The sequence below is a fragment of the Charadrius vociferus genome, unplaced genomic scaffold (assembly GCF_000708025.1).
Source record: "Charadrius vociferus isolate BGI_N301 unplaced genomic scaffold, ASM70802v2 scaffold78, whole genome shotgun sequence".
In the NCBI taxonomy this organism is placed as follows: Eukaryota; Metazoa; Chordata; class Aves; order Charadriiformes; family Charadriidae; genus Charadrius; species Charadrius vociferus.
The window spans coordinates 1,163,357-1,184,306 of NW_009649927.1; the positions used below are offsets into that span (position 1 = coordinate 1,163,357).

The 20,950-nt window shown below is 39.9% G+C and overlaps 1 protein-coding gene across 1 annotated transcript in view; it reads left to right on the top strand.

Moving 5' to 3' along the window:
* Positions 1 to 20,950, top strand: part of DISC1 (disrupted in schizophrenia 1) — a 231,484-nt gene that overhangs the window by 39,079 nt on the left and 171,455 nt on the right. The window contains 2 exon segments of the mRNA XM_009891161.1: positions 2,123 to 3,108; positions 6,626 to 6,695. Of these exon segments, the coding sequence (XP_009889463.1) occupies positions 2,123 to 3,108; positions 6,626 to 6,695 (1,056 nt within the window).

Below are 20,950 nucleotides of genomic sequence, written 5' to 3' on the forward strand. Positions count from 1 at the left end.
GTTCACTTGGTGCAAATATCTAGCACTGGCAAATTTAAACCTTACTTACATTAGCTTAGTTTAAATTTGGTGTTTAAAGAGCTGTAATTATCTGTCTGCTTTAGAAATTCATAGTGATTTAGTGACATAAATTTTAAACTGATTTTAATTAGACCAAAGAACCTTTTCCATTTTTACAGACAAAGCCTGTGACTAGCCTTTGTAAACGGCGATAAAGTATGTCCAGTTTTAGAATTACTTTTCTCTGCATGACTGATTTCTTCTGCTGAAGGCAAATTTAGACTGTTATTTTGTATATAAACTAAAAGAACTAAATTCTAAAGAACATTTTGTTCAATTTTTGTTCCCTTACTCCAGGAGCAGTTCCTATTTCTTAAGACTTCTATTACATTACTCCCAATACAGCATTTCACTGTCTTTTACACTAGACAGGCTGATGGACTCCATGACCTTTTTTATTTCTGATTTCTGTGATGCTTTTTCCTCTGACAAAAGAGAACGTAAGAGACAGCTGGGGTATTCTAATTTATGGTGATAGGAAGCAGAATACAGAATTTTAACTGCAGTCCCATGGTGACATGGGCCACTATTGTAGTCTGTGGGAAATGTATAAATTGCTTTTGTCGAAGGTTATTTGGAGAGCGTGTAGTGAATGTTGGGAAAAGTCTCCCGGGAAGTTTCAGGTCTAATGCTTAAATTTTTGTATAGGATGTCATTGTAGTGAGGTGTGTATGAGACCTCTGTTAGGAGTTGCTGAGTTGTTTAGATTATGTGCACATCTCTCAATGCAGAAGTTGATAAAGGGTTGTCATTAGAGATGGATAGTAAATATGCAAGGAATTTTTTTTTTTTTCTGAAACGTGTTTTTGAAAGAGTTCTGTGTGGGTGATGAGGATATTTCTAACACCTGAGATTCTGGCAGTTGATTCTGTTTCAGTGAGTAGAGGGCAGCTAATCGAGGGCATAATTCAGCTAGTCACTAGAGCCCTTAGATGGGTGATGCTGGCAAATAGGCGCAGTCAATATGTATTTGTGTTAGAAAATGGAGGATGGTGCAGAGCTTGTCTTCCCATTGATTGTGTGCAGGACAGAAGAACGGAATACCTTTTGACTAGCAGTAAATCCATAAGAAACTGAAAGTTGTCACCATGTTATCTTGTAAATCAACACAACTTTTTTTTTTAAATAGAAATGTACAGAAAACAAACACAAGATACCGTATTCTGATCTCCCCCTTTTAGTGTTCTGTGTGGGTTTTATTGTGGTTCTTTCTATTCTGCTCTGCGAGCAGGAAATTTATCTTTTCATCTATGTATGTAAGGTGTATGTGGGGAAATTCAGCAGAGGACCCTTTCTTAATGATATTAATACTACAGTAATGCTAGCAAGCATATGGTGGCATTAGTTTTCTAGGAGTGATGATCCTGCATGCAAAACTTTGTCCAAAATGGGAAGCTAAAAGAAATAGGTAGTACAGTAAATATAAATGAAAACATATGAAATATCTCATTAGGCTGACAGATATGCAGCCATGGAGCATCACAGGGTCTTGATTCTCTTCTGGAATCAGAATCTGAAACACTTGCTTGTGTTAATAAAGCGAGGATATGAACACAAGAAACTGGACGTGAGCAACAACTGATTATGCACAAAATTTCTTTGTGAGTATGGTTCTCATCTTTTTGATGCATATTCAGTCCTATCCTAGACGTGCTTGTAGGTCTGAAAATCCCTCTGGATCAGAGAGACTTAAACAAGGTCTGTGCTTTAGTGTGCTGCTAAGTGAATTGAAAATGAAAGAGAGCAGAGCATTGCTATGAACAGGGAAGATGATGTGGTTCATCTTACCCAGGTTTGTGTCCTGATGGATGTGATGATGTTAATGAGTTCACTTAAAAGCAGGTGCAAACTCTTTAGAAAGTGGATGAATACACACAGCGTTCTCTGGTAACAACTTTTCTCCTCTATCTGCAGGTTTGGTCAGTGTCTTTATTTTGTTGAAATGGAAACTGATGCACTGTTTGACATTCCTGAAACAATTATTTTCAGATGTTACCATATGTTAAGCCTAGAAAACTGCAGAAACACTTTAATGACTTTTTTTTTTCCCCCCCTCTCTCAGATGGTCAGGAGCAGTTAATGCTTTCAGGCTCTCTTCGTAAAAAGAAACTGGCAAAAAGACCTGGATACATGAGACCAGAAGCTCGGCGACAGATAGAGTTTCAGTCCCAGGGTGCCTGCAAACCATTCAACCCAGAAGAGCTGAAACATGGCAGGCAGCATTGTGGAGACTTTGAGAACTGCTCTCTACGCAGACAATACAAAAATAACTTTGAATTCTTACACTGTAGTTCAGTTGCAGATAGTGCTGTAGTTCCCACTAATGGGGTAACAGTGTTGGCCACTACTGGAAATATGCCAGGGAGCTGCAAAAATCTTTCATGTTACAAGAGTCCACGGTCAGAAAACACAGTGTTACCGGTTTACCCTGCTGCAGCAACAAGCAAAGATGTTTCTGCTGTATGCTGTACATGGCAGAAGAGCCATGGTGCTAAAGTGAGTGAGCCCCAAAACGTGTATGTTTTGGGTCAGACAGAAGTGAATAACAACTGTGAATATCAAAACAGAGATGTTGTTTCTTGTTCTGTTGGTACACACGAGAGCTTTAGTTCAAGTTTTAGCTTCATACAGCTTTCCCTGAACTCGTTCTCTGGAGTAAGCGATGCTGAAAGCAAGTCAGCCGTCAAGGAAGCTGAGTGTGTTCTGCATCCCAGCACCACAGGAAATCTGCAGAAGCCGGAGGAGACAGAGCAGACTTGTGAGCACTCACGAGCTTTGAATTGCTTCTCCAGGCGCAGAGAGGATTTGGAGTATGAAAATAAGACCACAGTGAATGAGAAATGCGACTGTGAGACTGTCTCTCTCTCAGATACAGATGCAACACTTTCATATTCTACAGATTCCTCGGATGCAGCATCTGCTGGCTCTTCCGTCACTTCAGGCTACGAGAGTAGTTTTACTGTTAGCGACCATAACTGGGATACTTTGATGAAAAAATATGAACCCGTGCTACAGGATTGCCTGCTTGGCAACCGCAATACATTAAAGGTTAGTTGCCTCACTTCATCTTTGATTCCTCCTCCTTGCCCCCAAAACATTTGTGTTTATGGTGCCAAAGTCAAAGTTGATGTAGGATTTGGCATATTGATGGCTTTTGTGACATCTGTTCAGAGGTTTACAATAACAGTCTGCATGGTAAAAGTGGGAGAACCGGTTTTCTTTTCTTCTCGGTTCCTTAAAAAAAAGGTGATGATGTTGCAGTACCCGGTTCCTATGTTCTACTGAAACTGTGATCCTCTTATTTCTAAGCTGTCACACATCTCTTTCTGAATTCAACAAATGCCATTTTCTTTCACGGGTGGCTGTTTTGCCTGCAGTTTGGAGTATATGTAGTACAAAATTTGAGGGTGGTAAGAACTCTTTTCTTGAAGAACCATTATTTAACAACACTAAACTTTGTAACTGGAAATGTAAGTTTAGCCAAAGGTTTCTTGGAGTGAGAAGAGTATGAGAGTAGCCTGTAATCTAATAGATTGGCACTCTTCCTGCACAAAAAAAAATGGGGATCAAGTCCCTGCCCTAACTCAAACTGGGAATTGATTATTTTTTTTTTATTTTTTATTTTTCCCTCTTCAACCCAGAGGAGTACTGGGATGTTGAGTCTGGAGTTTGTCTTTTTGCACATGTGTATACCCATGTGGATACCTAACACATATGCAGGCAGACTCATTCAGTGTGTTCTTTGTGGGTGAGGGGTGGGGAAACCTTTGGAAGGATCAGTTATGTTTTGTTACACAGTTTTTGGGATGGTGGAGTGGGCATCAGAGGAAAACCATTCTGAGCTTACCTGCGATAAGGAGTCAAATATGGGCTTTATTGTGCTTGCAGGAAGCAGTAATGCAGAGGTTAATGTGGACATGATCAATTTCACAAATTTGTTCAAGATGCACTAAGTGGGTGGTGGGGTTTTTTGGTGGCTTTTTTTTTTAGTGTCTTACTAGTGCCCTAAGTTTCTGTGACAGCTTTCAGAAATCCAGGTTCTTCTGACTTCTCAGCTCAGACATACCTGCTGAGATGCATTGTTATTGTCTTTAGGCCTAATGAAACAACATGGTCTGGGGAGGCTTTGCACAACCCTGCTGTCTGGGTAAGATAGAAGACTGAGAAACTTTTATTCTTGCTTTACTCTCCATGACATCTAACCTGGGCTTCTGATGCTCTCTAATACTTACTTTTCATAGAGGATGCATGTAGGAGTTCTAGGAACTCTTATTTACAGACTTCACACACATTGACATGGAGCAGTATCTTTGGGTTCATGCCCAGAATGACAATGTGCCCATAGTCTGGTTCGGTTTGGAAAATTAATTCGCTGCAAATTTGGGAATATATAACATAATCAAAGTTGGAAATTATTTTTTCTGTCTTCTCAGTATGCTTTATTTGATAGGCACAAAAGAAACTTTGCTATCTTTAATTTCTTTATTCATTAATTCATTCAATGCAGAACTGGGGATTTGTGCCCTCAGATGTCTTTGCCCTTGGTTAGCCAGTTGCATATGTTTAATTTGAAGCACCTTCCTATCGTAATGATAACAAGCAAGTCTCAGACTTTTCAGAAAGGAACAAAGGCAACTGTAGTCAAGGAAAGGAAACAATATTAAAGTTGTTAAAATAATGCTTTTTCTGTACTTTAAAAAAAAAAAAGTGGTCATCACATGGTACAGATACAGGACATGCCACGCTGAAGCAGCTCTTTGATTACTTGAGCTCCAAACATCTTACCAGCCTACAAATAGAAAGCACTTTACTGTGACAGCATCAGTTGGTTTGCTGTGGGCATGCCTGGGCTGTGGTACCCAAGCAGTCTTCAAATGACCTGCCGCTGTGAGTACATGATGGGATAAACACTGCAAACAGCAATAAAGCTATACTCTCGGTACAGATGGTTGTTATGCATCATATATATGAAAAAAGTGTCATTTCAACCGTTCCTACTGCAGGCTTCTTTAAAACTCTATCAAAAGTATGGCGTAAAATACAGCTTCTCCCTTCAATATGTTATGCGTTCCTCACCAGCCTTAGAGAAAAAAGATTGGACTTTCAGGATGTGAAAAACAAAATAAAATAAAGCCTTGAGAGAAAGGGCATGTATACAATGTTGTTTTTTGTTTGCTTTTGTTTTTCCTCTAGAGCATCCTATAGCCTATTATTAATCAAGCATTTTTTTTTATTATTTTCTGTCTTTACTTTTAATAGTTCTTTTCTGACTAGTCCACTTTCACATACCATATTTAGAAGGGATACCATAAATTTAAGTGCCTTCCCTAATTTGTGCGTTGATTGTGTAGTCATGATAACTTAGTGTTTCTATTAAGTTCCTAACTGGCTGTACCTATTTTTTTCCTATGCAATTTAGAGTTTAAACATAGGGATTTAAATATAAAAGAGTTTCAGGGAGGAACGAAATCTTTTGTGAATGCAGAATGTCCAAAGTATGGATTTTCTTGTGTTGGAAAATGCTTTCCCAAGCACTTTTGGGCTTTGGGCTATGAGAATGAATATATGCTGCTGCTTTTTTCCAGGCTTACCTTTTTCAGTGCTGATAGTGGTACAGGTCATGTATCAATTGAATAAGAAGAAAACACTTTTCAATCTTTTAACTGTAGCCATGTTAGACTGTGGCTGGTGTGGCAATGAGGAGGGGACTGTCTACCTTTTAACCAAATTCTCCTGACAGTAAAAACTTGTAATCGCCTTTGAATGCATACGTGGTCTTATGAATTTTTAGTAAATTCAGAACCTTGGTCCAGACCCCTCATGTTAACAAAGAGAAGCAGTAACTTATTTGAAATAAAGCTTTATTTTTGGTAAGAGTTTCTTTTGAGTGTGAAAGGGCACTCTCTATGTGATACGGATGTTTGGTGTTTTGCTTCCTTTTTCCATCTAGCATTTGCGATGTGAACATTTCTGAAAATGCGAACACCAATGTTATGTAGATGAGTCTAAATTATATTTTAATGAAACGTCATTGGCTGCATGTGAACACAATTTACTGTGCTGTAACATGAGTATACTTGTTCCAAAATACTCACACTGTATTTCTTTTTTTACTTACAGAAGAAAATGTGGTTTGCATATGGAAATTCTGGATTTGTTCTGTGCAAAACCTATAGGCAAAAAATTGTTAGAATGGGCTCAAGAACACACTGCTGAGTACAATATGATCAGGAGTAGATGTCATGCTGACAGAATCCTCTAATAATCCTCACTTTGATTTTTTTTTTCAAAGGGTGAAAAATATCATACAATCATATGATCTCTTTTGCTTTTCAGGAAATATTGTTTGTTATTCTCTGTATGTGTTTGGACTAAAGCCATGCTTGGCTCAAGTAGCTGCAGTTCAGCTGACTTCCAAATAGGTCTGTCCACTTAACAAATGTTGGGCTTAACTCTCAAGATTGGGCTGATGTAGTACTCTGTTACATTGATATTATGTAGAGGTTAATAGTGTAAATAGTTTAAATACAACTTCTTCATAATGAACTTTTTTCTCTTTGCATAGATAAAATCCTTGATCTTACGGCTTCAGAGGCTTCAGGAAAAAGCAATAGAGGAAGATGACTATGATAGAGGTGAGAGTTGCTCCGCCCACCCCCCCCCACTGGATCATGCTGTTTGTTTTTTTTTCCTTTTTGCCTTCTCCATCCTTCCTCTATTAACTTAATTTTATATTTGCTACATAGCAACGGTTAGCTGTGGTAGAGCGGTTGAACAAAAAATATTCTGTTGTATGGCAGGAAACAAATTAAAGAAAGAAGTGGGTCAGCAGCAGGTAGCCACAGTTTTTATCTTCTTGAGCCACATCACCATGTGGGAAGGTTGAAATCCAAATATACACCATCTGGATCAGGTGTTTTGAAGCAGCATGACTTTAAAAAAATGCAGTAATGAATGAAAGCTTTGAAAGGAGAAAGGACAGGCACTGGCTGCTGACGGAGTGAGATTTGTTGCTTGCCACATTTAGTCATGACATTACAGCAGGGCTCAAACACAGAAATGAGGTCAGTAGCTATTATGAAAGTGAATGATACTGTCCTGTGGGATTAACTTGCTGTCCACTGAGTTGAATCAAAACCAGCTAGAGAATATGATGGTGATACAGCTGAATGTCTGTATTTGAATAGTGCTTTTCCTTTCAAATACCTTGGCACTTCTGATAAGCTCTGTGTGTGCGCGTATTAATAATTTAGAGTATCTATTAACACACATCTTGGTTTCTTACTGTTTCTTGTTATGGTAGTCTGTGTTTAGGTGCTCATATTTTTACAGTGTTGAGGTTCTAGATTAAATTCTTCCTGCTAGATCCATCTTCAGTTGGGAAGCCCTGTAAATGTTTCAGTAAAATCTGCTTGGGTACTTCAGAGAATAAAGCTGGAAAAAGATAGTTCCTTTCCTGCCACTTCTTTATTCCCAGTTTAGGGGCTGGGGAGTGGTCAGACTTGTGGTTTGCCTTTCAAAATTAATGAGTGAAGCTTTGCAGTTGTACTATCCAAGTTGATTAAAATGTGGTTTAATAGTATCTAGGGTGTAGGTGTGTAGCCCCTTTGCAAGAGTGGTTCTGTTGGCCTCTTAAAGGCTTGCCTATATGTAGGAGAAAAGTCTGCTACTGTCGCAAGTCATTCTTTTAGTGCTCCATCTCCCAGTGGGGAAAACCTTTAGGTATGTTAAAAGCTGAGGATGTTGTAGATATTTCTGGGTTTAATCTCTGTCAAAAAGACATTATTGTTATGTATGCTTTACGTGTGTAACACTCATAACTCTTCTTCAAGTGCCTGTGGGTTGAGTTCTCAGTTGGAGACTTCCTGACAGCTGTGTACTCAGTGCGTGTGGTTCCCACAGATTCCAGCTGGGATTCTCTGGGCAGTCAGCCACTCTTACAGCAGTATTTTAACATATCAGGTGTGACATCTGCACGTGATGCCACGTAGTCATTGACCACAGTGGAAAATGATGACTAACCTTGCACAGAAAGCTCTTGTGTAGTTTTCCTGGGTGCCAGTCTTGTATCTTCAAAACAGGACCATCTTTCTTTCAATTGTCAATTTTATCAATTACCCCTGTCAGTTTCCACCCTAGTTATCATGCAGATAGGAGGAAGGGTGGTTTGCAGAGCCTTGCATTGATTTGCCTCAGGAAAATGGTCTGGCTGAAATGTGATTTCACCAGCTATAGGCAGAAAGCATTTGTCCTGATATGGGACTAGATACTGAGATGCTTGAGGCCCTTTGCCTTCGGTTCCTCCGTCCCTTTGACAACTGGAACTCCATCTTCACACAAGCGTTCTTGGAAAATGCTACACTCTATGCATGCACGTGACTATGCATCCTTAATTTTAATCAATTCCTAATTTTTGAGTCCTTGACCCGCTTTCTGTCATACTGGTCTTTGTTCCTCTTCTAATACAACTATCAGTTGGGGTGGTTTTTTGTGACTCCTTTTCATTATTTTCATGATATCTGAACTGGCTTCCTTAGTGTTTTGGAGACTCACATGGAGAAGATGCAGTGCTGCAAGAAGAATTAGGGCTGTGACCTTCCCTCCTCCTCTTGGTAGTGGCAAGATTTCCACCTTTGCTTTTAGAGATACGTCGCTGCTCCTGGTGGAGAAGAAAGTCTTGCCTGGTGTGAAGTCAAGTTTGAAAGCTTATTAAAGAGCTTACAGATTGGCCCAGTACCAATTTCTGTTCAAGTGAAATCTGTAATTAGCCTTCTTTAAAGGGATCTTATTGCCAGATATTGCTAGCAGGGAATGGAGTTGCTAAATGTGCAGAGCTGTGATGCGGAGCGTAAATGGAAATATATTATCAGGGAGTGGGGGAAAATGACGTGGTGTATGTGGAGCACTGAGGACATTTTAACTGTAATGCTAAAAAGGAAATTACTGTCTCTGTAACTGGGGGACTTCTTTGAGTATAGAGTGAGTCCTCTGTTAAGAGCAGAACTGTTTTGAACTGGAGTTTGTGGTGGTGCTGTGTGTAGTGGTAGCATGGGTCTTGCTGATTTGGGAGTGCTGCAGGGGAAGGGGAGATCTAGTATGGTGTGGGTAGCTGCAAAATGGCCTGTATGTGGAAGAGGTGAGTAGAGGGGAAGGAGAGCAGGTGGAGGAGGGGTGCGGGTGGCTATAACCTCAAAGGGAAAACTAAACTTTCAATAAATACCTTATCGTGTGTAACTATGTTATCGCTTCAGTGGTAGAAGCTCTTTTCCAGCTTCAGCCACAGACAAGAACTCAAGAGATTTTCTGACTTTGGCTCTCTGAGAGCCTTCCAGTCCTGCAGGAGAGGGGAGCTCGTTTTTTAACAGCAGTTCAGTGGGAGGGAGATGTCTTAGCGCTTAAAACTCCTCAAACTGCTCAGGACTGGTATCTGCTGTCTGACACTGCAAATTTAGCAACTTAAGGAAAGGCAAGCATCTACTCTCTGACATTGCTGCTTTCCTGCTCTCCAAAGCTTTCTGAAAGCTCAGTGAAGTTTATAGTAACTTTTGAAACTGAAGTGTAAGTAAAGTGGTGCCTGTACAGGGAGGGGGAAATGAAGCACTGTGTTTTGGTTGTGGCATCAAGACTAGGAAATGGCACAGAAATAAAGGCAAGTTTTTCCTACTACAAAGCCATGAACAAGTACCTTGTTGCAAACAGGTCAGGAATAAGCATGTATTTGCTTTTCCCCTTTGCAGAAACACAGAACAGATGCTTGCTGCTTGGATCTGTTAGAAGACATGTGTATTCCAGATGTATGTTAATGAATTAGAATTTATTTCCCGAACAGGTGATGATTTTATTTTTTTTTTAGGGGATATTTGGAACCACAACACTCCATTGCTGTTTAGGGGAGAAGTGAGTGCTGGTTTCTTCGCAGTTTTTTTCCTTTGTTCAGATGAATCTATTGCTCTGTAGTCATCTTCTCCTCAAGCTTGGGAGGTGCACAGCAGAAGTGGCTTTTGCCATTGCTTGTTTATCTGTGCTGTGCCTTCTTAAAGACCTGCCTTGAGATGCTTAGGGTGTTGGTGTAGAGGGGCTTCAGTCATTTGTTCAAGCACCTACGGTTTCTTCCTATACTTTCTGGCAGTGCCATGTGTATAAGGGGGATGTATATTTGTTCTGAGAGCATCGGGGGGTGCTGCTTGAGGCAGAGACCACCCTCCTGTCCTGTGTCTGTGCTCATCTGCTACAGGTCACTGAGCACGGTGGTGCGAGACCTGCAGGGAAGTCTGTCTTTATACTGTAGCAACCATGGGTTGTTTCAAATGCATGTGTTTCTCAGCTGTGACATGCATATTCAGTGAGACAAATCTCCTACTCAGTCCTGGTTTAATTTTAAATAGGGACCATTAGGATTTTACATGTTTTATTACTTGTCCTGTGTTTGTGGGTGGTGAAATATCAGGAAGGAGCTTGGTTTTTCTGTATTTACTTGTGGTCTCCTCTTGATGGCCACATTACTGTATATTTTCAAAGCAGGTACAGTACCATGGGAATATGATAACAGTGTTTTGCCTTGTGTAGCATATAGTAAAAATTGGCCTGTTCTCCAAGGATCACTTGGAGTGTTGTCATGGCTCATTATTCATGATGGAGCTTGACAGCTCCAAGGTTAAACACACTGCTGAATACAGGAGGCAAAAAAAAAAAAAAAAAAGGCAGCATATTTTTGTGTCTGTGGGAGTTGTGCCTGCAGTGGAAGCAACTGTATTTTACTCAGTACAATGCTCAAATGTTTAAAAACCCTTTTCCTGTTCTTTGCTTCTTGAACTCCTCAGCCTTGCCTGGTGCAAGGGGCAAATGGATTGGTAAGTGTCAGGACTGAGTCTTGCTGCTGAACTCCACTGCTGGTTCACATGACCTCTTGTTACTCAGAAATAAGTTTCTGCAGGACTCCTGATTTTTTTTTTTTATGTATTTTTTTTTTTAATTCTTATATGCAGGAAAGTGAGCATAGGGATTCACTGGTTGCAACTGGTAAGGAATCGCAACTTCCCTGTGCAGTCAGATTATGTTCAGAGTTAGGGTTCTCCAGTGAAGATCATTGACTAGATCAGAGCAACTCCTCATCAGTCCAACATGGCAGCTAGAATATAGGAACATTTATGCTTATCGTGGCAAAACCTGTCCTATCTTGGCAATGAAAATTCATGCTGTAGATACATTTAACGTTGTGTGACCCTTCAGTTATTTTGGTTGAGGTCTCAAAGCTTAAGCTATGTGAATTAGTGAGCTGCCCTGGGCTTGTATATTGCGTGCTCTGCAGAAAAATAGTGTTTGTATGTTGTTTTCTTTTTATTTATCTTGGCTCCTGCTCTTTGAGACCTCTTCATATGAATTGTCCTTTCCATGTCTCAGGTTCTGCAGGGCATCAAGGATAAAACCCTGTGCTGTGTAGGGGTTGAGGAATCTCATTTCACACATTTTTCATTGATCGCAAGTGTAGGAAGGGAAAGGAAAGACTTTGTAGCTGTTAGCCTCCCTTACATTTACACTAAAATAGGTGCTGTTGCTCGCTTGAACCAGCTGTTTGTTTTAAGGCAACTGCAGAGAGAAAAAACGGTGGAGTATAATGGTAACGTCAGGGTTGAAAATGTCATTTGTTAAATGGTATTCAGAGGGAGGTCTTGGCCACTTCTTATGGTTGTACTTACAAACACTGAATTATGCAATAACCCCAAACTCCTGGCGAGGTGTATAATTGCTTGTCTTTCCAAATCTCTTTTTGCAGTTTAAACTGAAAAAAATGTTTTTCCAGTTTAAAGTGCTATTTCTAGTCATATTTGAACCAATTTGATCTTCAAGCAGGTGGGTGGTGTGTTTTGGATTTTTTCTTTTATTTTTTTTTTTGCTGGAAGACATATTTACAGATGAGGGTTGGATAGAATCCCTACTTTACTGTACTTCTATTATTTTGAGCTAAAATGCTTGCTTGACAGATGGCTCCTGTAACAGGACACAGAAATGAAGGCAAATTAGCTTCTTTCTGAGGAAGGACAGTGAATTTGAGAGAGAAGCTGTATCTGGAAATAATTCTCAAAGAACATGCTACTTTGGATTGTACTTTTTTCAGGATGGTGTGTACCTGCAGAATTAAAATCCTAAAGCCTAGCTGTACATGGAATGAAGCTCTATATCTGAGGCTACTGATTAAATTAAAGGCGTTGGATACTGGAGGGGTAGAGCTTCTGTGATGCAGGACACTTACTGGGAGGTTGTAACTTGCAGTTGCAGGCTGTTGAGTTGGAAATGGGTTTGGTGTGGATGCGACAAAAAGGGCTTTCTGTTGTGCTATACTGTCAGAGCCTTGTTTGGACATAAGCTTGTAGAAGCTTCCTGAAATCTGTGGGTAAGTCTTTTTGGGTTTCACTTTCATAACTTCCCAGTAAACCTATTAAGAGGATGGGGGGAAGAACTTGTACAAATTCTCAAGACCAAATCTTTTTTACATGGATCTTGTTTATCCTGTCTTTCTCTGACAAATTCAAATAACCTCCACAAAAGGGTTTGGGTGGTTAAGGAAGGTACGTACTTATGTTAAGTATAAATTAGACTTAATTTTCCTTGCAACAAAAAAGAAGCAGCACAAGCCTTGCAACTCTTTCAGCTTGCCTGGGTTTCTCTGCTTAAGACACCAGTCTGAAATGAAAAGATAAGACTTGACTTTTTTTTGTCCATATCCATTTATTGTTTGGTTCTAGCTGAAATTGTGGACCAAGATGCTGTCATTCAAATGCTTGGTCGTGGCTTCTATCTACTAGCGGCAGTAATGCCATCACCATTTCTTTTTATGCAGGCCGTGTCAGGCTTATCCAGTTGCTATTTATTTTTTCTTTCTTTTTTTTTTTTTAATCACATAACTGGGACAGGAGTTGAGCCAGTCACAATTTAAAGGTCTGAAACTCCTTATCTCACTGCCAGGTAGACAGCTGGAAAACTGTCAGACCTTTTTCTTTTTTTTTTTTTCTTTTTCCCCTTTAAATACTAAAACAATATAGTAATGGACGATGCTTACAAGAGGCAGGCCTGATATATATTTCTGGGTATTTTCATTTCTGTTTGCTTATTATGTGTGTAGCACATGCATCTTCAGCAACTGCTTGAAACATTTTTGATGTGAACCCTCATTTTGGCCTAGTTCAGTTTCCATCACGTCAGAGTGCATCTTTGAGGTCCATCAGGATCTTTCTGTTGGTCTGTTTGTGCCCACACATTGAAAACGCAGTCCTGTCTTTTGCATCTTTAATTCCTTAGCCAATATTGGAGAGGAAGCTGCTGTAGTCATGCAGTATCTCACTTAGACTGTGCAGCCTAAATATTTTTAGGAAGCGGTAGTATTTTGTGGGATTCTACTATGCTCTCTTATTTTAATCTTGGCCAGCGTGAAGAGGTTCAGCTACATCTTGTGTTTCTGGAAACTGCTTGACAAAAAGAAAATTGCTGAAGTTTTGGCATACCATGTGCTTGGAAGCTTTCTATACTCCCGGCCATCTGCTGTCTAAAACTGACACCGCAGGCTACCCCTCCTATGATAGTTGGGCTCCGTTTCTCAGTCCCTGATGCAGCCAAGCTGTTCCCAGACAGCCTGGCTAGTCTTTTACAAACAAACAAGCAATGAAAAAGTCCGAACAAAATAAGCAATTATGGATAATTTAAGAACCTACTTGCTGAACTGCAGTTTGAAGCATAAAGCTCTGATGGGTGTAACTCGGGAGAAGTGTTGATGTGCTATCTGGACAGTACCCACTGAGTGAGTGACACGGCTCTCCTGCTACCCAGCCCATCTGCTTACTTTGCACTTGCAAAATCATGCAGCCCAATTTTATATTCAGGACAGACTTATCTTTTCCTCGCTCTTTAGAAATATTAACTCCAGATAAGAAAATTGTCTTTCATTTGCAATGTGACCACTGGAGACGGTAAGACTATTAATTCAACGGAAAACTAGAAATTGATTTTGCTGCCCTTGTCTTACACTTAGGATATAAACATTTTAAGGGAGTGGGGGGACACCTGCTCTTTTTAATTATTGTCTGCTTAATAAATGATTGGACATGGGCAGAAACTTCTAGATGGCATGGTAACGCAGCTTCTGTGTAATCGGGGATTTAAAAGATGCTGAATGACTGTGACTACTATTTGAAAGCAAACATGAAAGTCTTCCAGTGTGAGTCCTCTGTAGGGAACTGATAATGCTCCTTGCTGATTGCTGGGTGGTTTCTGGTCAAACTCCTTAATAGGATGCTTTTATTGGAGACCTCTGCGGACCTTCCATCGCTTGTCAAACTCCTCTGTAAAGTTGGATTGCCTTAAGTCAATTAACTTCTCCTTTCTCCTGAGGTTTCCCTCCTGTCCTCCCTCTCCGCGTGCCCAGACCCAGCTGCCCATGCTTGAGTATGTTCATAATACTGTAGGCACGTCTGCCCTCTCTGATGCTTCCCTGCACTGCCTTCAGTATATGCAGGCTTTTGTGTGTTTCTTTATCTTTGGCCCATGGAAAGTAAAAGTAGTAAAAAGTTCTCTTTTGTGGATGTCTTTAGTCCTTTTAGGACAGTGACGGAGTTGTAGCAATGAGCATTAATCAAAAAGGTGAAGAGGGTAAATTTAAAATTCCTAGCACTCTTGCACAATAATGTTCTTTGGACAAAGAGTTACTGGTCTGAAGGAAATGTCGACAGTGGGAGCATCCATGCTGATGCCAGGTAATGTGAGTTTTAAACGTCTGCTATTGATACCATTTTACCAGTCCAGAACTAGTCAGGATTCCTGGTAGATGTTGATTTGAGGAGTGGGAAGCAATTGGGAAGTGTTCATGTTTGAGATTTTTAAAGCATGAAAAAGTAAATAAAGTTAATGAATTGGATTGGTTTGATGTAAGGCAAAGTTGAACAAAAAGCAAAATGGTGCTGTACATCAGAAGCATAATTCAGACATGATAGTGGGACCAAATACAAAGTTGTACAGCCTCTTCAATTGCAGAATGTACTACTCACCTGACTTATTTGTGGGTGTCAATTCATACACGCCTCTGGCATTCCAGAGTGCCTCTGTTTGTTTCTCTGCTAGTGACATTTCACTGAAGAAGTAGCATCTTGGAGAAAAGGCTATAACGTTTGTGTTGCTAAAAGCTGTCCATGATTAGTTCAACTTCTTAAGGACCTTTCTCAGTAGGGGTAAAGAGCAAAACCAGACTGGGTTTGTATGTGCTATGGCACCATACAAAGCACCTGTTGCATTGCACCAAAGTGTCAGGAATAGTGTTGTAGCCTAGAGCACCTGGGATAACGGTCTCAAGAAGACCTGTTTATAAATTGGTGGGTCTCTATTGGATTATTTCTTTTCATTGTGTGCTCTACCAGAAATATTTCTATGCTGTCCTAATATCCAACCCTAAACTTATCCAACCTAAAATAGGTGCAGCTGACCTAAGATCTAGAATTACAATACCTAAATTTCAGACAATCTTGTTTTCAGTTTCTGTCTCTACCTGAACAAACTTTCAAAGGCATGTTGCAAGGAGGTACTAACTGATGCATCCAGAAAAGCCAGTATATGTGAGGCATGCTAAGTGAAATCACACAGGGAGACGGAGGCTTAAATTTGATATGCATAACAATATAACTTCAGTGCTTAATAAGCGCTCTTGAATAAATGTGTTTTATAACTTTTTCCCCCCCTAGATCTAGGATTTACATTGTGCAAAAAATAACGTGGGAAACTTTTTTTTCTTCATTATCTTCCTGTTGTGTTGTGAAGTAGTCAGGTAAAATTAGTCTATCGTTGTAGACACAGGTGTTGACTTTCTGGAGTTAAATACACTGATTTCTCAGGGTGGTATTTTGCAGGGCCATTATGATTTCCAGACAAGGCTTGTCACTAGGGGAAATATCTTTAGGAGTCTGGCCATAATCAGAGAAGCTTTTGGACACACCAGCTTGAGGAAGGACTTTTGTGCCTGGAAGTTTGTCTTATTGTTCCACCTTAACTAGGTGCCCAAGCTGACCAGTTGGTAGGACAAGCCTTGTGCTACTTATTTCATGGTGTCATGGTAAAATGCGTTATAAGCAATGTTGTGTGGGGGCTGTGTGGTGAAACAGTTACTTTGCAAAATGGTAGGTTCATTGCTTACCATTGAGACTTCATGGTGAAAATACAAAGGTTGCTTTTCTAAAAATGCCAGCGAGGTATTTTGCAGTAGTAGTAAAAGCTGGTCATCTTAGGAGAGTAACAGGCCAAAACTGAAGTTGTGTTGTGCCACTATTGTACTTTGTGCATACAGTCCTGTTCACTACATATCAAAAAGGATATAGTCATCTGTAAAAGGTCCAAAAGAGGACAGCAAAGATGAGCTAGTGCAGCTGGTTTTTATGTTACTGCTTAAATGCAGCATGCAAAGTGACGTAGAATTAATAGATGTGTATACAATGTATTCTTCAAATGAAAAAAAAAAAAAAATATTTCCATAAGAGATGAATCTGGAGTAGATAGTTAAGATGGGGAAACAATTCTGGATGGCTTGGAATAGCAATTGATAATAAGCGGGTTACAAGTTTTACCTGCTTTAGTACACCCGCATAATGAAGTGAACACGTAGGTAACTAAAATAATCAACTAGAAAGGGTTTATTTTTATGAAAAAGAAATTCTGATTATGTATTAGAAAACTGGAAATTCAGAATCAAGTAGTGTGAAATTTCCAGTTATGCATACCAGTAGCCATAAAAGAAATGCTGCTGGAATTAAAAAGACTTTTTAAAAGATTTCTGGATGAAGTATTATTATTATTATTATAATAAAACTATTTGTTTTGAAGCCATACATAAAGTTCTCATTTGTAGCAAGTACTGGGGAAGCTATTTCAGTTTTGTTTTTGACTACCAGGTGTCTTGGAAAACGTTTTTTTTAAGATAAAATAATTCTGTAGAAGGCCACTTAACTTTGAAAAAAACTAAAACACACCTGTAGATGAAGAGCACATAATTTAGGCTGCTGGATTTCTTCTGAAGGCACAGATGGAAAGAGGTGGTAGCACTCAGTGTGTGATTTCTTCATGTCAGGTTTTCCTTACCAGGGTGAAGATCAGCCATGTAGTCGCAAGCAACGATCTGTCACTTCTAGAACTGTAGGTATTTTGAAATGAGTCCTGGCATCAGAAGAAGGCATATGAGTAGGGGTGTGAATATTAGTCTAATTCTTGAACTTGTTTCTGCTTTATCTGTTTTTGGAGTAATTCTTTTTAGTCCCAAGAGATTTTACAGTTTTAAAGCAAAGCATATGGTTAATGCCCCCCGCCCCCAAACAATACAACGTCAAAGTGAATTTTTCCTCACCAAATGCATATGAAATGCTCTCATAATTTTTATAATGGAAACATTACAGGTGGTTCACTATTTTCATATTTCAGCAATGAAACTTTCTTCTCTTCATGTGTGGTTCTCCTGTATTTATGGTTTGAGATAAGCATTTTCATACTGTGGAATTATTTTTTTCAAGAAAAATGCAAAGCAACCCTCTAAATATGTACATGTACTATATTATCCACTGAGGATGTATTCCCAAACAGTATGTCATTTAGCAATGCGATGGATAGCATAGCATAACATCCCCCCCCCCCCAAATTAATATAATACGGGCTTGTGAAATAAAGTATAAATTCACAGGGACAGTGTCAATGACATGGCAGATAGAGATGCAGAAAGAGGACCATCAAGTGTTCATCAGGTGGAGGAGATGCTTGCCTTCTGGAATGGATTGCTGTTTTGAGAGTTCTATCCTGCTTCAGCTGTGAGACTGCGTGCCTGCCCACCATTGCCCTTTTCTGTCCTTCACCCTTTATTCTGAATCATTTCAGAAAGGTCATGAAAATGTAACCATTTGGAAGTAGGCAACAAGAACACTTTGAGTAGAAGACTTGCATAAGCCTTCACTCTCAGGTGAAGCAGTGGAGAGCTTTAGAACGGTAATCCTTTCCAAAAAGCCAGCATTTCTTTAAGCTGACCATACTGATGTTCCCACTGTGCGTCTCTGTTGTCCACATAATGTATGTGGTCCCTGTGAACTTGAACTGTGTGCATTTAAGTCCCTGCATGCATTCTCCCCTCCATTACATCAGTTCTTAGGGAAAAAGGTTGCTTTGCTTATCTGCTCACCCCAGCCACTTCACTTGTGAGACTGATGGCGGCTTCTGGAACAGGATAGGAAATGATTGCTGATGGAATGATTTAAAATAATGGAGAGAAATGGCAGAGGCAGTAGGCTTTTACGCTACAACATAAACCGTGTGTGGTTTCTTCTGAATAACCATCCAAACCATTGGTCTGTCAATGCAGATTCTTCTCAGTCTATGTTTGTTGGCTGTGGTACTGCATTGAGCGGTTTGATCATGCTTTGGTTGGGCCAGGCATTGAGCAAATTTGGGGTAGATTTGAGCATGAAAGCCCTCGTTAGAAAAGAGGGGAGGTGGAGTATAGGTGACAGCTATAGGTCTGTGGGCATGCGTGCACTGGAGGAGATGGCAGGATTTGAGCATCTTTCAGGGTTATGGAAGGAGAGGAAATTCTTTAGCCAGGAAGCGTGGTTTAACATTAAGCTTAAATGGATTGAGTGAAGTCTTATATGTAGCTCAGCAGTGGATGGAGGTCATAACTTATTTCCATCTTTAAATAAGGTCTAAATTATGAGGAGACGTCACAGCTAGGCTTCAGGAAAAGAAGGGATCAAGTTGAGTTGTAGGAAATAATCAGTACAGTTGGATTTTGTGGAGGCAAAGAAGAGCTCAGGAAGCTTTAAGACTGCAATGAATCAGGCCCACATAAACGCAATGTACGTGACTTCCTATTTGTTATAGCTCAAATAGCTGAGGGTGTAGTTCTGCCCCCAAAATTACATTCAAATGTTTTACCAAAGAAAGTGTTGAGGTTTTTTTGCTTTTTTCCCATGTTTTGACCTTCATCTGCTCAGTCTCAAGGGTACGGGTGACTCCTAGTCCTGGCAAACAATCTGGTGTTGTAGTGGAATGACTTTAGGCTGCTGCTCTACACTGAGCTGAAGCTGTGCTCTTTTCTGTATGAATCCTGAGCGACAGTAAGAACTCTCTCAGTGAGAGTCACCTGAAATTAAATGACTCTTTATGATGAGAATATAGGAATATAGAGAGAAGAGGTTCCTGCTGTATGCCATAATGTAGTGCAAAGCCTGCTTGTGGGGTTTATTGCTAAAAAAACTCGGCTATCAAATACCACTCAAGGGGAACCACTTAATCCTTAATCTGAACAAGAGTCAAACTGGTGAACTGGAAGCAGAAAGCTCAGTAGCGTGTTAGTAATTCTATTGATGTCTTGTGTTTACAGGTTTAAGAAAGTAGCTCTGGTGATTTAAGGGTGCTACACTGATTCTCACCTTCTCCAAATGTGTACAAGCAGTATCTGCTGCTCTATATTCATAGACCAAATGTCATGCTTTGTTGCCCAAGTTCATTGAGAATCTGCTGTCCTGTCCTTTCAAAGAATAAACAAAAGGAATAAAACAAAAAAGCTGTGCGCTTAAAAGAGCTGAGCAGTAATTAAAATCAAACCCAATTGATTGTGTGATTTGAAATATTTTAATTATGACCTTTCCTTGCTGGAGACAACACTTGTGAGCAAGAGTTGAAATCGCCTCAGTCACAGGTAGGCTTCAACAGCTGGTTATTCTGGTGCCATCTAACTAATAACAAGAATGAAAATAGTAAGGAATTCCGAACAAAGAGGTTCCAGTCATGTTGTGTCACCTGCCTTGCAGGACCTAGGGCAGTAAGAGTCAAGATGTATGAGTATATATATATTTTTTTTAAATAAAATTCTTAAAATTTTTCATAATGTTGTATAAAATGACAAGATCTTTGAGGGAAAGAAATGCTGAAGATGTTGAGGAGGAGAAAGAATGAGAAATATTTGGGGGGGAGGGGGAGAAATCTGAAGTAGAATTACAATTTAATTCCGTTTCAGAGCACTGTGCCTGCAGAAGCACTGCGCCTGCAGAAGCACTGCTCCTGGAATAGTTTTCTGGTATTAATTATTCTGCTATCACAAGTCTGTTCGTGTCTTACTGTAGATAAGTCCTCTGAGTTTTGTGCAGTTTTATATTTCCCATCTCAGGCGTTGGTTTTTTTTCAACATGTAACTCCCAGGACTTCTAACGAGGAATATACAGGATCTAGTAGGATGCTGTTATTTCATTTAAATGACTCTTACACTTCTTCTTTTGGACATTTCTCAAAAACAATCATGCAGTTCCAAATAAGGAGGAGGAGGGAAATCTGGCAGAGGAACAAATGATCTTCATTCCTCACGCCATGCGCTCTATTTGTACTATTATCAAATGTCTTACTTTTTTTCATTTATGTGCCGCTTTGCTTGTTGGTTGAACCTGCCTGTTACTGTATACAAGGGATGTTTCTCCCTTCCCTCCTCCTGCTTTCAAAATACTTAGGTTCTGCTTACCTATAGGTGTTGTATTGACGGACCCATTCAGTCGGAATATTTAGGGGCAGGCTTACATGCTCAGCAAAACTACTTCTCGGGGCGGGGGAGAGGAAAAAAGCCCTTACCTTTTAAATCAAGCAAGGAGAAAGCAAGGCTGCATGTCTGTGTGTGGATGGTTAATGCCTCCTCTGTGTAAACAGATGGGAGTTACTCAGAAACAGTGTGGGCAGCAAAGCAGCTGAGCTCTATTTAACTTACGTTCTTATCTTGTGGCACATTTATTTGTTAAATGCATGAAAAAAATTATTCGTTATGTCAAAAAATGTGAAATGAAGCTTTTTTGGGTTGTTGAAGTGTCCTGTAAAATGCTGCTTTTGCTCAGATGGC